This window comes from Plecotus auritus (genome assembly GCF_963455305.1).
Source record: "Plecotus auritus genome assembly, chromosome: 5".
Lineage (NCBI taxonomy): Eukaryota > Metazoa > Chordata > Mammalia > Chiroptera > Vespertilionidae > Plecotus > Plecotus auritus.
This window is the reverse complement of record NC_137776.1, coordinates 60,013,808-60,030,394: the sequence shown is the minus strand read 5'-3', so window position 1 is coordinate 60,030,394 and position 16,587 is coordinate 60,013,808. Positions and strand designations below refer to the sequence as shown.

The following is a 16,587-nucleotide window of genomic DNA, read 5'->3' as shown; positions in this document are numbered from 1 at the left end:
GGAAGAAGTGTGGCACATGCACAAGATGGTTGATACAAGGAGATTTATTTTGCAACATACTTATTATTGTACAAAATTGGAAGCAGCCAAAATATTCATCATGATGAGAACATATGACTACATTGTATTATAGTCATATAATAGAATACTTTTGAGTAATGAAAAGAAATGAATTAGATCTATGTGTCCTGATATTGTTAAATGTCAAAACTATACTATCTAATAAAAGAGCAATATGCAAATTGGCAGTACCTCCGCTACACCCACAAGCCACGCCCATCAGCCAATCAGGAGCAAGTATGCAAATTAACCCAACCAAGATGGCTGTGGCCACGGAGCAAACAGGAGGCTTGTGTTTCCCCAGCTATGGAGGAAGCCAATCTTTCTGCACACCCTGGCCGGCCTGGTCTCCGCTCAAGGCTACAAAGTTTCAATTATAGAAGATAAATAAATCTCAGATACTAGGGCCTCTGCTTGGGTTGCTGGGGGGCATGGCCGGCCTGCAAACCACCACAGGCCCCTTGCCCAGGCCACCCCACGCCCCAAGGGAACCCCCACCCTGATCTAGGACACCCTTCAGGGCAAACCAGCCGGCCCCCACCCATGCACCAGGCCTCTATCCTATCTAATAAAAGAGTAATATGTAAAATGACCGTCACTCCAACACACAAGATGGCTGCCCCCATGTGGACACAAGATGGCCGACACAAGATGGCCAGCAGGGGAGGGCGGTTGTGGGCAATCAGGCCAGCAGAGGAAGGCAGTTGGGAGGGACCAGGCCTGCAGGGGAGGACAGTTAGGGGTGACCAGGCCTGCAGGGGAGGGCAGTTAGGGGTGACCAGGCCTGCAGAGGAGGGCAGATAGGGGCAATCAGGCTGGCAGGGGAGCAGTTAGGCATCAGTCAGGCTGGCAGGGAAGTGGTTAGGGTAGTGGTTGGCAAACAGGCTCACGAGCCGCATGTGACTTGCGAGCCGCAGTTTGCCGACCACTGGGTTAGGGGGTGATCAGGCTGGCAGGCAGAAGCGGTTGGAGGCAATCAGGAAGGCAGGCAGGCGAGCAGTTGGGAGCCAGCAGTCCTCATTTGTGAGGGAGATGTCCAACTGCCCGTTTAGGCCCAATCCTACCAGGATCTGGGCTAAATGGGCAGTCGGACATCCCTCAAGGGGTCCCAGATTGGAGAGGGTGCAGGCTGGGCTGAAGTACACCCCCGCCCCCTCCCCCCCCCCCCCCGTGTGAATTTTGTGCACCTGGCCTCTAGTATTATAAAGAAAGCAACCTACAGAAGACTATGTACAGTATACCACTTATATAAAGTGTATGAACATGCAAAGCAGTCCTGTATATCTTTTATGGCTCTGTAGTATGGTTTCTTCTGTGAAGGAAGGGAGAAAAAAGCAGGATTGGAGGAGAGAGGAACCAAGGGATTTCACTGCATCTGTAATATTTTATTTCTCAAAATCTGAAGCAAATGTAGCAAAATATTAAGATATTCTATGGCTGCATCAAGTTCTCCAAAGCTCATTGTGTTATTGACTATACTTTTTTGTATATTTGAAATATCTCACAATATAAAAAAAAATTTGAGTGAGAGAACATGTCTAGCATTATATAAAAGGAAGCCAAAAACTAGCACTATGTCAGGTTGGGTTCTTGTTGAGATGGAGAGGGGAACAAAAAGCAGGATTGGGCAGGGAAGAAGTCTAGGGACAACACAGGCCAGCCATGTACAAGCTCTCCAGTAAATCTTTGCCCAGCCTTTATGTTCCCACCTCAGTCAGGGGCTGGATGCAACCTACCCAAGGCTGTTTCCTGCAGCTGAGGCACCCCTGGAGTAGCTCACAGCTGGGACAGCACATCTTCGCTGCCCTGTCCACCATACAAGGCCATTCAGTGTCACTAAAGTGAAGCTTTTTCTTCTATTTTCGTGACCCTCAGACAATATTTAACAGTATATTTACATAAGTCATGAGGTACAAATAAAGAAAAGCTTTCAAATTTGAACTGACCCTATTTTTATAGCACAGTAGAGGCCCAATGCATGAAATTCATATAAGAGTAGGCCTTTCTTCCCCTGCCTGCTGTCACTGGCTTCCCTCTGGCCTCCAGGACCCAGGTTTCCCTCCAGCCTCTGCCAGGCTCCCAGACCCCAGCTTCCCTCGCACCATCGGCTTTGTCGAGAAGGATGTCCGGTCTAATTAGCATATTATGCTTTTATTATTATTGTATATTAGTAGCCTTAAGTTTCCATCAAAGCTTGTTGATGGTCTTGTTTGCCAGATTTTAAGAGGAAATTATCATATTCTAAATTGTTGATCCATGCTTTTAATATTATTTAATCTGCTATTCTCAAAGGAGAGCAAATCTCTGGTCCCCTTCTAATTCAGATGCCCAGTTTTGGGATCAGCCTTGGAAATCGTTATATGTGTTTTTATATGACTGTTGTACTGTCTTATCAGTCAATCTTAGGATCCTTGTCAAATAGTTATATAAATCCTAATTATCCATCTTGTTCCCAGTCACACATGAGCATTCAGTTTATTTATTTTTATTTTTTAATAAATCTTTATTGTACAGATTATTACAATTGTTCCTCTTTTTTCCCCCCATAGCTCCCCTCCACCCAGTTCCCACCCCACCCTCTGCCCTTACCCCCCCCCCAACTGTCCTCATCCATAGGTATACGATTTTTGTCCAGTCTCTTCCCACACCCCCCGCACCCCTTTCCCCCCGAGAATTGTCAGTCCACTCGCTTTCTATGCCCCTGATTCTATTATATTCACCAGTTTATTCTGGTCATGAGATTTTTTTATTCACTTGCTTTTTAGACTCACTTGTTGATAGATATGTATTTGTTGGTCTTAATTTTTATCTTTACCTTTTTCTTCTTCTTCCTCTTCTTAAAGAATACCTTTCAGCATTTCATATAATACTGGTTTGGCGGTGATGAGCTCCTTTAGCTTTTTCTTATCTGTGAAGCTCTTTATCTGCCCTTCAATTCTGAATGATAGCTTTGCTGGGTAGAGTAATCTTGGTTGTAGGTTCTTACTATTCATCACTTTGAATATTTCTTGCCACTCCCATCTGGCCTACATAGTTTCTGTTTAGAAATCAGCTGACAATCATATGGGTGCTCCCTTATACGTAACTAAATTTTTCTCTTTCTGCTTTTAATATCTCTCTTTGTCTTTTGCTCTTGACATTTTAACTATGATGTGTCTTGATGTGGTCCTTTTTGGGTTCCTTTTGTTTGGGGTTCTGTTTACTTCCTGGACTTGTAAGTCTATTTCTTTCACCAGGTGGGGGAAGTTTTTGGTCATTATTTCTTCAAATAGGTTTTCAGTATCTTGCTCTCTCTCTTCTTCTGGCACCCCCATAATTCAGATGTTGGTACGCTTGAAGTTGTCCCAGAGGTTCCTTACACAATCTTCATATTTTTGGATTCTTTTTTCTTTTTTCTTTTCTGGTTGGGTGTTTTTTGCTTCATTGTATTTCAAATCTTTGACTTGATTCTTGGGGTCCTCTAGTCTGCTGTTGGATCTCTGTATATTATTTTTTATTTCAGTCAATGTATGCTTAATTTCTAGTTGGTCCTTTTTTATGTCCTCAAGGATCTAGCTAAATTTATCAGCCTTTTCTAGAAAATTATTGAAAAACCTTATAACAGTGGTTTTGAACTCTATATCCAATCGTTTGCTTTCCTCCATTTTTTTCATTTGTGACCTGTCTCTTTGTCTCCGCATTTTGGCTGCTTCCCTAAGTTGATAGAGTGGCTTTGTGTGCTAGGTGTCGTATAGGGTCCAGTGGCTCAGCCTCCCCAATTACCTGAGGTGGACACTCTTGGTGCACCCCTTTGTGGGCTGTGTGCACAGTCTTGTTGTAGTTAATCCTTGATTGTTGTTGGTATCACTGGGAGGAATTGACCTCCAGGCCAACTGGCTGTGAGGATCAGCTGTGTTTATGCTGGGCGAACTTATGTGCTGGAGACACCCTTATGAGACAGGACTTGCGAAAGCCTCTGTGCTCAGCTTGGGTGGGGCGGAGTCTCAGGGCAGAGCAGACAGCATTGGTTTCCCATCAGCCCTGCCCTAATAGGCCCCTGTGTCTCAGTGTCCCATGGTAATGGCGGCAAGTACCTCTGAGAGAAAGCCGTCCTCGAGTTCCGCCTGCTGCCAGACAGTCCAGTTTCTCCCCAAATGAGTCTGGGTCCCCAAAGTGTCACCCAGAACTGGAGTTCAGAGCAGTCGGGAGCTTTTGTCTCCCTCCTGATTGAGAAAGCCAGCCGCGCACTCAGTTGCTAGCCCTCTCCGTGCGCACGCCTGTGTACCTCTGCCTTCTGCAGTTCCTGAGTCTCAGTGTGCTTTTCTCTTTCCTTCTAGTTGTAGAATTTCCACTCAGCCAGCCTTCCTGTGGTTCTGGATGATGTCCGTTTTGTCTTTTAGTTGTAGTTTTGAAATTGTTGTGCGAGGCAGCAGTTTAGATGTTTACCTGTGCCGCCATCTTGGTTTCTCCTGAGCGTTCAGTTTATATTCTGCAGTTGTAATATTAATAATTGTGCAACAAAACATTTACATATTTTAGCTGTACATAAATATTCACAGGTATTATGTAATCTTAACAAATGCCATGCTTCATACCTTCTTGATGTTCTGCTTTTGGGGCCTTAATGACTTCCTCCTTGTGAGATGTCTGAGGAAATAATGAGTAGAATAGTTCTGATCATTGTAGCCAGTGGTATTCAATATTATGGGCTCCCTAATATTGAATAGTAGGAATATATGTTACTCATTCCATATGAATGTTAAAGGAATTACCCATCTTTTAAATTTAAAAATGTAGCTATGCCATAGGTACATTGCTCAACGACTGTAAATGGTGTCTGTCAAGGTCTCTAGTTGCAAGAAACAAGAGACTGACATGGCTAATTGTGCAGAAAGGGGCATTTATGAAGTGGGTATTAGTGAATTCCCAGATTTGTTGCAAAGCCTGGAATACAGTCTTGAGACTCCGCTTCCAGGAACAGTGTCCAAATCAGTCAGACAAGGAAGCCACTAACATCGCCACCATGCATAGAAGTAGTTTGAGTGCAGGCCATTTCCTTTTTAGGAGTGTGACCTTGGGACCTATTGCAGGGAGTGTAGTAAGGAAGTGAAAGAGAAAGTGAGCTTTTTGTGTTTTCCGATATCAAAGTCTTGTGTTGATCACCTGAGTCACAGTCTAGCATCTTGGCAAAGCCAAACTCACCTGTCTTTGCTTCTGAAGGAAAAAAGTATGTGGACAGTGGTTTCAGCTTGTTCCTTCAAGCAGGAAACTCCCCAACTGTTTTCTGGAAAGGATGCTCAAAAGCTCTTAGGCAGCCACAAACATGATAAAAATCTATTAAAATGGATTTTTTGTGTCCTAATTTGACAAAACATACCGTAATCTTAACCCTGGCAACTTATATCCATTCCAAAATGTAGAAAACACTCTAACCTTCTTTCTCTAGTACAGCAGTAGCCAACCGGTGGTCCTTGGACCACTGGTAGTCCGTGAGGTCTGAAAGGTTGGTGATGGTGCTCTAGTAGCCACTGAACTGAGAACACAGAGTAATGTGATGTCTTAAGGACTGTTTTGTGATTCACCGACAGTCCTTGCCTGAACTAGCTTGATATAGGTAGCTAGTCTTCTGGGAAAAGAGGTGCATAATAAACAATTAAAGTCAAATAATTGAAAGTATAGCAGCATGTCACACAAAAATATACTGTTTAAGGACAAAGAAAGACTAAATGTGAAGTAAACAATACAATTTGTCCTCAAAATCAATTATTTTAGCCTGATATTGAATGTTATACAAGATTATCTGTCTGGTCTTTTGTGGCTGGACATTTATTAAGAACTATGAATAGTTAGGCAGAGGTAGGCAATATCTCACCTACCCACTATGTTCATATTGTACAGTATTATGGAGCCAACTATTAGTTATTCAGGCCCCACTCTATACACCCACACCAATTGGCTCATGATTAAAAAGCAATGAGGAGTTCCGGAACTGTTTCCTAAAAATGATTCTAGAAGAGTCTGTAGAATTTGCAAAACCAGCACTGTCAAGTAATTGTACATTTGCCTGATTCCAGAGGGACTTAATAATATACTTTTCAATTAATTTTTATTTTTGCATGGCTAACAAATACTTGACATGTTGTCATAAATAATATTTCAGGTAGTTTTCTTTCTGATTAGTTTCTAGGTATAGGCTTTATGTGCCTGGTATTTTGAACTAGCAGTCACTGTCCAATTAAACAACATACACGTGCAGCATTTACTTTGGATTGACTTATAAGGAGATAATGCATCACAGGGGAGCTTGAGGTGTTACCCGCGATGTTATTTGTGGCTTTGAAGCCTTCGCAGCATACTTGATTTGATGTGTATTATGTTGTATAGCATGGCATACTTTCTATTTATTAAAATTCTGTCAAGGTAACCATGAGATAAGTACACCCAAAAAGTTAAAATGTTTTCTCCTATAATAGAACTTCTTTGCCCTCATGATGCAGCATAGAAAGAAGAACCTGATTTCTTCAGACAATGTTTCCAGCTTTTTAATATAGTTTTAAATTCTATAGTATTGCTCAGACTTTTTCCATCCCCTGCATGCATTGACTCATGAATACATTTGTAGGCAATAGAAAAAGTTTGTTGCTTATATTGTAGAGAAATATAGCACGACATTTTTCTCTGGGACTGGAACTGTTTTGTGTTGTTTTTTTCCCCCTTAATAATTAAAGGCTTTTCTCAAACATGCTAAAGTGATTCTTATAATGGGAATTTACGTTTTTTAATGCTGTGCTAACATATAGCATGAGGAATATAAAAATGAGCAATTGAGGATGAAGAGCTTGTACTGGTTGCTGAGCCTCGGTTGTAGACACATCAAGTAAGGACCCTGCAACCGTGATGTTTAATCCAGCACAGGAGTAGAAGTGCTGCTTGAGATCTCTGTGAGCACCCAAAAAAGAAAAAAAGAAAAATATCTACGTGTTTTTGATCCCAAACAAAGGCTAATATTCTAGTGCCTTTAAGTTTGAAAAAGCTACAGATCAGTAGCTTATTAGGCTCACAATTCCATCAAAAATGCTAATTTCACAAAGCCATAGTATAGTGTTACATAATGGATGTTCCTTTGTTTCCTGTGACATACTTTAATGCATATATCTGCCTGAGCAGCAAACCTCAATCCCTTATGTGCCTTTTATTTTCTTGAATCACAGGAGCTTCAGTTTCAGCGACTCACCCGAGAACTGGAGGTGGAAAGGCAGATTGTTGCCAGTCAGCTAGAAAGATGTAGGCTTGGAGCAGAGTCACCAAGCATCGCCAGCACCAGGTACAGGGCCGAAGGCTCAAGTGTTCTACACACCTTCAAGTCACATGTCTTATTAAGTTGTCCTGGGTGCAGCAAATGATTCTGTTAGTGTTGTCACTATGAATTCCTTCCTGAATTTGACACCAAGAATGTCAATTTATTCTAATTTTGAGGAGCCTCTGCAGTATTGATTATTCTTCAGTCCTGTGCTTGATATGTTTTATACGACATTGGGAAGCTTTAGTAGCAAAAGCTATGATGCTACATTTAGAAATTTGATTTCTCATGTGTAGATACAGTTAATGGATGCTTTTCACAATTAATTGCTAATTATTGGTAAAGCTAACTAGCTCTCGAAGCCTGGTATTGATTTTTTTTTTAATTAGGAAATATTTTTAAATGATGACATTTAGTTAGCTTTCGAAAATGTCTTTAATATATTACAATATTGTATAATATTTAAACAATGTTTGCTATTATTTATGAATGTATGCATGACTAGTAAAAGTAAAAATATTTTGGAATGACACCAGTTTAAGATAGTGGTACCTCTAGGGAGTAAGGGAGGAGGAAGCTATCAGGAATTAGGCTTTATTAAAATTACCATTTGGAGCAAACATGACAAAATATTAACATATGTTAAATTGATATGTGCATGGCTATTGAATTGTTTTCTGCACTTTAAGTTTTAAAATATTAAATAACTTTAAGGTTACATAGTTGAATTAACTAAATCCATAGGTTTGTTAATAAAATTGTCGGTGATGTGTGTGTCTGGGTGCTGCCTGGCATGTTGCTGGGGCTGTCAATGAATGGTGGCTGAATGAATGGGTCCGACAGAAACAGGAGTTGGGCTGACCAGAGAGAGGCGGAATGCATGCACAAAGATATATACGCTCTCCCACTGTTGTATTGAAGCATCCAGTTGCTTAGTAGTGTCTAGGGTGTGTCCTAAAAGAACCCTGTGACTTGCAAAGTTGGAAAGGTAAAGCTGGCATTTGATTGTGGGGAACTGGGAACCGGGGTGCTAAGCTTCACCTCGCTTAGGTTTGTAGAGGAGTCCTATTGGAAGTTGCTGTTGCTGTGGTTGTGGTTGTGGTTGCAGTTATGTTTGTTGTTGGCGGCAATTATCCTAATGTGTAGGTCAGAATTATCCTAGTATGTAGGTCCGAATGAAGAGAGGCCAGGCAGCAAGAGAGGAGCCTGTTGTGGAATTTTAAAGTTTGTGAGTAAGGTGGGTTTCTTCTTTTAGTGAGCTCTGGTTGGAATGATAATTGGTCTACTTTGATTACCCTTATCCCATCTCAGGTTGGATTTTCATGTATTCTCAATGCTCCCAATTAAATGCTAAAGCTTCCTTATAGCCTTTCCCAGGTTTCTTCAGGAAAATCATCTCTCTTCATCTGAACTCTTCTAACTATTCCTTTGTGCCTGTATTAACTCTCCTATGAGGGCAAGGCCACCCCTACAGCACAGTGCCTGGTGCTCAGCAGGCAGGCACCCAGCCAAATGTTCATAGAATGAACAGTCAGCCTTAATGAAGTCCAGTGTGTTTTGAGCTCATTTATCTGCCTGGTTTCTTATCTGCCCTCTTCACACCTTTCCATGTGCTTTTCAGTGGACCTTCAGAAGACTACTGGCACAGTTACTCTGCTCTGTGACCACCAGGTTTACGCACTGTCAAGGAACTCCTCGAAAGCAATGTTAGTGAAGGGAGCATAGATTTATGTTGTCACTTGAGAGATCTCCCTGCGTACTCCAGTCCTCGCTAATTGTCAGTTTTCCAGGCCTCACCAATTATCTATCTGGGAACCAGAATCTAAAGATACATAAGTTAGCTCTCAGACCAAAGCCCCCTTTCCTGTTAGCCATTTCTGATTTACTCAAAGGAAATTAAAAGTGGGGTTGGTGCTTATAGTCATGAAGCTTCCTAGTTCTTCTTGAATGAAGTGAGTTTAGTCAGCCAAATGAGGCATTTGATCTTTCGTGTTGATTTAGATCCTGTGTCAGAGTTGGTAAGGTGGTCTGTAAGACTTCCTTACTTTTTCTAGTCCAAAGATGACATTAATAACTCAAAGAGAAATAAAATTATATTTTCACTTACTTTTGCAATTATCCAGAGTTGTCCAAAGCTTGCCATTATTGGGCTCACCCAGAGAATAAGAAGGAGCAGTGGCATGAGATGCTACATGACAAATGACCCTGTGATTGTGCTAAAGAACGTACTGTGGAGCCCTCTGCATAACGGTGGCTCCTAAATGAGCAATTGTGTTTCTTCACATTTGTGGTACCAAAGATGAATTTTTAACCCAATGCCATGAGACGTTCCCATTTTCTAGATAGAGAAACTGGGCCTCTGCATGTGATTATTTAGGAAGTGTCCTAAAAAATGAACTCCACAATTACCACTTGCAAATGTGCTTTGATGAGAACTTAAAATAATCTTAATGATTATAAAGTGATAGCTTGGTTTCCTATTAATGACTCTTTGGGAGTAGTAATTTCTAAATAAGGTAATAAAAACCCCATTTCTGATATGATTTTTGCATTTGTTTTATTTACTGCAAAACATTAACACTATAAGCAATATCAATATGTAATGATCCTTAATCTGGAATAGATGGAGCCTATATCCAAAGATGATATATTAGACCCAAAATTATCATGCTAACTCTGAAAACCCTGAAGGTGAGCTATGGGATTAGTTAATAGAGAAGTTACAGACTTTTTGCTGTTATACCAAGTATACTATAGTTACCTGTGCATTTAATATTTCCCCGAAAATAAGACAGTGTCTTATATTAATTTTTGCCCCCAAAGACACACTAGGTCTTATTTTCAGGGGATGTCTTATTTTTCCATGAAGAAGAATACGGTACACATTTATTGTTTAATGAAAATAAAGGAAATTTATTACCTGCATACAGTACGGTAGTACGGTAGTTGTCAACACAAACCAGACAAACTGTGAATCCTACAGTATCAAGAATTTACTCATTTATTCAATGACAATCATGTCATCATCTTCTGGAACATCATCATAACAATCCAATTCCTGAATTTCCTGGTGAATTTCTTGTGATTCCATTTCTTTCAGAATCAGTGGACCAAATCTCTCATGTTTAGCAATAGCACTGTCTTTAAATGAGTACTTCTTGTCAAGGTAGCCTGCTCGCAGTGCATTTGCAATGCAACTGTCAGTGATTTTCTCCCATGAATTCTTCACCCAAGTCACAAGTTCTTGCAGTTTAGGTTTCACAAAGTTTCCACGCTGATTTCTCTCCATTCTATTTTCAATGTAGTCATAAATTTCCATGCGCAAATTGTCTTTGAATGGCTTGTTTATTGCAATATCAAGAGTCTGGAGATAGGCCGTCATTCCTGCGGGAATCATTATCTGATCTATTATTCTTTCGTGAAGAAATGTCTTCATGTCTTTAGCACAGTGAGTGCTGGCTGCATCCCAGACTAGCAGACCTCTTTGGCTCCCTCGCATAACAAGCGGCAGCATTAAATCGACCCACTTCCTTATAACTGCTTGTGTGGCCCAGGCTTTTTCAGTTTCAAGAATAAAAACGCCCAAAACACGTTCAATCTTTTCCTTCTTGCCCTTAGAAATGATTAAAGGTGGGATTTTAGTGCCATCCAGACGAATTGCCAAAATACAGGAAACACATGCACTTTCATAAGCAGTGGAGGGAATGTACGCTAAGGAGGCACCCCGCTGTTCAATTGTTGTTTGAGATGATTGGCCCATAAACACTGCAGTTTCATCCATAGCAATCATGTTGGAAAGATTGTATTTAGAGAAGTCAGCATCATCAATAAAGGACTTCAATGCAAGTGCTCGCTTAATAACTTGAGTATCTTCCAACCTAAACAATGTTGTAGATCTTCTTAAAGACAGTTCACTTTGCTGAAGGAAATTATCCAGCCAGTGTTGTGATGCTTTGAAGTCTTCGGGGGCTATGTCAAACTGTGGTGCCATTTGCAAGGGCAAATTCTTGAATCTGAGCCCTATTCACAACCAAAGCCTTTGCTCTCCTGTCAACAACCCATTCACAGATCAGGTCTTCCAGCTCGGAAAATGATGGTTGCCGACCTGATCCACACTTACACTTTTTAGCATTTCCCTTGTCCACTTGTTCAATGAGGTTACCATACTCTGCTCGCCATTTTCGGACCAATCGGATACTCAACATCTTCTCTTTGCAGAAAGCAGTAAGATTTTGGCCCCAAGAGTCTTCCACGATTCCTTTCTTGTACTCTACGGAGTAGCTTTTTCTTTTTGCGCTCATTTCTACCGTAGGGGTAAAAAAAAAGGAGTTCGGGTATCAAGGCGGGGGGAGGGGGATCACTCAAAATGACACAGGGGGGTCCAGAGGGGGGAATCAAAATGGCACAGGAGAATCAGAGGGGGGATTACCATTTTAGTAACCCCTTTTGATCCTCCTGTGTCATTTTGATTGCCCCCTCTGATCCTCCTATGTCATTTTAAGTGATCCCCCTCCCCCCACCCCTGTGCCACTGAACACCTTCACCAGACATCCCCCCTACCCCTTTATCAGACATTTACCGCCTGGGGACTGTCACTGGGCTTGCTGGGGCCTGGATCTGGGCTGGAGCAGGGTCTGCCACTGACTGAGAACCTTCAGTCATCATGAAGGCGGCCGCGAGCATCAGGTAGTGTCACCAGAGACAGACCAGCACTCACCACCTTCGCCACGTCTCGTCCGCCTAATCCTCCTGTTCTTCTACACGCATCTGCGAAAGTCTCCTCCTCTCTCCCGTCCCAAGCTCACCGCTCACTCCGACCTCTGCTCCGCCTCCACACAGCAGTGATGTCAGGACTCCGCGTAATGTCACTGGTTGCTAGACGCCAGTCGGGGCGGCCCTAGCAACCACTTTACGGTAAATTAATTTTCATTCTGAGACAGAGCATTTGTCCTTATTTTCGGGGGATGCCTTATATTTCACTCAGAAGGAAACCTGTAAGTAGGTCTTATTTTCGTAGGATGTTTTATTTTCGGGGAAACACGGTAGTTATGTATGTATTTAATAGATTAAATGTATTGAAGGTAGGCTATAAAAATAGTTAATAGAGAAGGTATAGCTTTTCTGCACTTACACTGAGTACCATATAGTTATTTATATATTTAATATTTCACCTCATTTAAAGTTGGCTATGGGATCAGTTAATAGAGAAGATAGTATTCTGCATTTGTTTTGAGTATGCTATAGTTATTTATTGTACTTGGTATTTCACCTTATTGAAGGTAGGCTATAGAATCAGTTCATTGAGAAGTTACAACCTTTCTGTATTTGTACCATAGTTATTTATATATTTAATATTTCACCTCATTCCAAAAGTATTTGAAACATCTTTTAAAAAAATATGAAAACCAAAACTGGAGTGAGGAAATTTAGAGCAAAGGGAAGATACAGATTAGAAAAATAAGTTGAAGCCAAGGTTAAAATTGTATACAAAATGTATGTTGTTAACATTCCATGCATTTGCTAAAAGTATATACAAAGGGAACCACTTTGGGTCTAAGTGTACTGGTAGCCATGGTAAAGAGAGAAACACTAATGAATTACATGATTCAAAGTATCAAGAAGGTAAAAAACCAGGTTGCTCAGCTGGATCTACTGTTCCTGGGTCTTAGACTTGAGTGTTTTCTCTTGTGAATCACCTTTGAGAGGCCACTATGTGGTGAGGTCAACAGCACACATAGAAGTTTACCTCTCTTAATTACAAACTCACACTTATTGGGTGTCTTCTTCCATTGCTGAATAGAATATAAATGGCTGGAATGGCCCCTTAGCTGAAAGTAATTCTCCAGGAGACCAATTCTGACACTTTAGTTTTGGCTCAAGAATGGCATTTAGCATATATAGATGGATGGATTAATTTCAGGTCCTCCAAGCCTTTTAGAGTCATGGGTGGCAATGGATGCTGAGATGTGAGATGTCCTGTGTTGCATGCTTTAGCAAGGTGTGCATGCTTTACATAGCACTAGGGTATATAAAAGCTAACCTCAGGAGAATCTCAGCACAATTGCCTTGGAAGGAAATAAATCCTTTAAACCTCTTGCCTCCCATGGGCTAAGCAACAATCTTCATATCTAAATTTTGATGAACATAAGATTTATTCTTTTTCCTCTTGCAATATCATCAATGTGATATTGTTTTCACATTAGTCTAGTTTAGATTTCACTGGATGAGTTGACAGTAAGTGGACTTAATAGCCCACAGTGAGGAGCCCACCATCTTACCCTGGGCCTTCCTCTGCCCATCCACACTCCAAGGGCATGGAAGAGAGGGTAAGGGTGGCCAAAGCAGGAGTCTTATTCTGTTTCTTTGTGTGGGGGGGCACAAGGGGGTGTGTTTTTACTGACTGGAGTTAAATAATGATGATTTTAGACTATTAGTTAAATTCAAGAAAGTATAGAGAGGAAAATCCATAATGCTATCATTCAGAGATAATCGCTTTATTTTTAAGTCAGGTTTATTGCAGTGTAACTTAGAGCAAAAATCACTCTTTGTGGCATACAGTGTCATGATTTTGGTATGTAGTTATATAACCATCACCACAATCAGCATACAGAATATTTGCATTAACCTCCAAAGAGAAGCAGCCACTTTTAAAATTTTGCTACACATCATTTTCTTCAATTTTTTAAAAACATGGGTTTGAGGTATATACTGTGGTTAACATTTTATCTTGTTTCTGAAATTCCACTTTGAAACCAGGCCTAACTTTTAATGGCTCCCCTCTGCCTGAGAAATTCCCAAGAGGACAATTACTTTGGGGCCGGACCAGCAGCCTAAGGATACTAATTTAGCAGTGGTTAGAGATCACACAGCCTTCTGGTGGCAAGCTGCACACTGCGGGTGGAACAGTTGGCCAGGGAAATGCTGAAGGTGAATGTAGCCTCCAGTATACAAGGTATGGCCTATGCTGTATGCTTCATGCAAGCAGAGAAATTGCATTCATGGATCAGCTTTCTGGATACCAAAATTGTAGAAAGAGAAGAAAATACAGTTTGAATTTTAGAGCTAGTAAATAAAAATGTCATCTTCGAATTTAAGAAACTGTCTCCGAGATTTTATTGTACAGAATTTCAAAACTATTCATTATTGTAGACTTGGACTCTTACCCAGAAACTGAGAAACTACACTCTCAGTTGCTTCTGGATAAGTTGAAGATGGTAAAAGAGGAAGTTTATTTCTTTGGTGTGTCTAAATTGGTTCCATGTATTTTATCTTGTAAATCATAGCCTGTCTTCTCATTAAGATGGAGCACTAACTTTCCATTTATATTGAAGCCAAAAAGAGATACTTAGAAAGAAGACCACTTATTAACTGTAGAAATTATTAAATGTTAATGGACACTGTTAGAATTGATTTTTGTGCATTAGTTAGAATTGGATTACCCCATTTTGGAAGCAGTTGGTCCCTTCACAATGTCCATCCATTAACTGGCTTCTACTGATGTTAGAAAGTTACCCTGGACCCTGAGAAAAATGCTGTTTACATCATCTGAGTGAGGGGGAAATGGTTGGCAATACTGAAGTTGATTAACTTAACATTCTTCCTAAGGTTATCTCTCCCTTTTCAGTTAGCTTAATTAAAGCCCTACTAAAATAGAATTCTTTATGGTTTCCAGAAAGTCATACAATTTTGACAAATAGTCTTCTTATTGCCACTTAAGAACTGTGTTATTTTTTACTAAAAAAATTTGATTCCCCACTGCCATTCAGATATTTTTTACATGTTAAACAGTCATCTCCTGGTGCCCATCCGGCTTCCATTGATACTAATAAAAATTCTAAAAATGTTTAAACTCTGACAATAGCAGAAAAGTCTTTTTCATGGTTCAGGTCTTTTCTTAGGCAATTATTTTTAAGTCATTATGAAATAAACCTCCTCAATGATACATTCTTTAAAAATGAATAGTCTTGGGAAAGATTGAATGTTTGTGCCGTGACAGTTTATTACTTATTATTTGTATCTCTTCAGGAAGATTCTGACCCTTTGACCTTCAGTGCTCTCACCAGCCAAAACCTGATTTAAGTAATAGTTTTATTGATATATATTTCACCATACTTTTAAAGTATACAGTGCAGTATTTTTTTAGTGTATTCACAGAGTTATGAATCCATCACCACTGTTTAATTTGAAAATGTTTTTATCACCGTAAAAAGAAACTATCCATTAGCACGCCTTCCCCATTCTCCCTTCCCACTGCCCCTGGGAACCTGGTTCTACTTTCAGTGTCTGTGGATTTGCCTAGTCCATTACTTCCTATATATGATACAGTACAATATGTGGCCTTTTGTGACTGCGTCTTTCATTGAGCGTACATGATGCAAAATATGGCTCATCCAGATTTTGCATGTATCAGTACTTCACCCCTTTTTTATTTATAAATAATATAATACTAGGGGCCCTGTGCACGAATTCATGCACCTTGATAGGAACTGTGGGCTGTAAAGCTGTGGTGGGCACAGGGGCAGGTCTCGGCCCATCCTCCACGCCACCACCCAGCCCCTCCCACCACAGCCCCCTGGTTCTCTGTCTCCCGGCAGCCTTGCTCCCGCCGATGCCATTCCCACGTGCTGACAGCGCCAGCCCTGCTCGCACCCACTGACAGCACAGAGCGATTGGGCCTGGCGCCAGCAGCAGGTGCAAGCGGCAGCTGCTGCCCCGATCGCCCCTCAGGAGCAGGGGGAGGTGGAGAAGCCCTCAGGGGCGATGGGGGCTAGCAGCCACCGCTCACACCCACTGACTGCACCAAGTGATCAGGGCCGATGCCTGGCACCCGCAGCGGGTGCAAGCGCTGGGCGGGACCGCGGCACACGGGAGCAGAGAATTTTAAGTAACCACCAGAGGCTTGCCCCTATGACAGCGACCGGCACTCTGCCTTGCTCTGGCGCCCCCGCTCACCTGCTTCACCATCCTTCCACAGCCAACACCCGCCATGTTCCACACTCTTCCACCTGTTGCCAACCCCTGCCATATTCTGTGTGCGCCCCCTGGTGGTCAGCACACGTTATAGCAACCGGTTGTTCGGTTGTTCCACCGTTCGTTCTATTTGCATATTAGGGTTATATATATATATAGATTCCATTGTATGGAATGCACATTTTTCTGTATTCATTCATCAGCTAATAGACATTTTATTTCCACTTTTTGCTATTGTGAATAATGCTACTATATATCTCAGGATTTATGAGGGGGGG

At 41.3% G+C, this 16,587-nt stretch overlaps 1 protein-coding gene across 9 annotated transcripts in view; it reads left to right on the top strand.

Annotated features, from left to right (window-relative positions):
* Window positions 1-16,587, top strand: part of PKP4 (plakophilin 4) — a 255,987-nt gene that overhangs the window by 136,199 nt on the left and 103,201 nt on the right. For 7 of the 9 annotated variants that reach the window (XM_080670980.1, XM_080670979.1, XM_080670981.1 and 4 more), the window contains exon 3: window positions 7,251-7,363. The exons of the other annotated variants lie outside the window; for them this stretch is intronic. In XM_080670980.1, coding sequence (XP_080527106.1) covers window positions 7,251-7,363 — 113 coding nt within the window. The remainder of the gene's footprint in view (window positions 1-7,250; window positions 7,364-16,587) is intronic. 9 annotated transcript variants of the gene reach the window in all.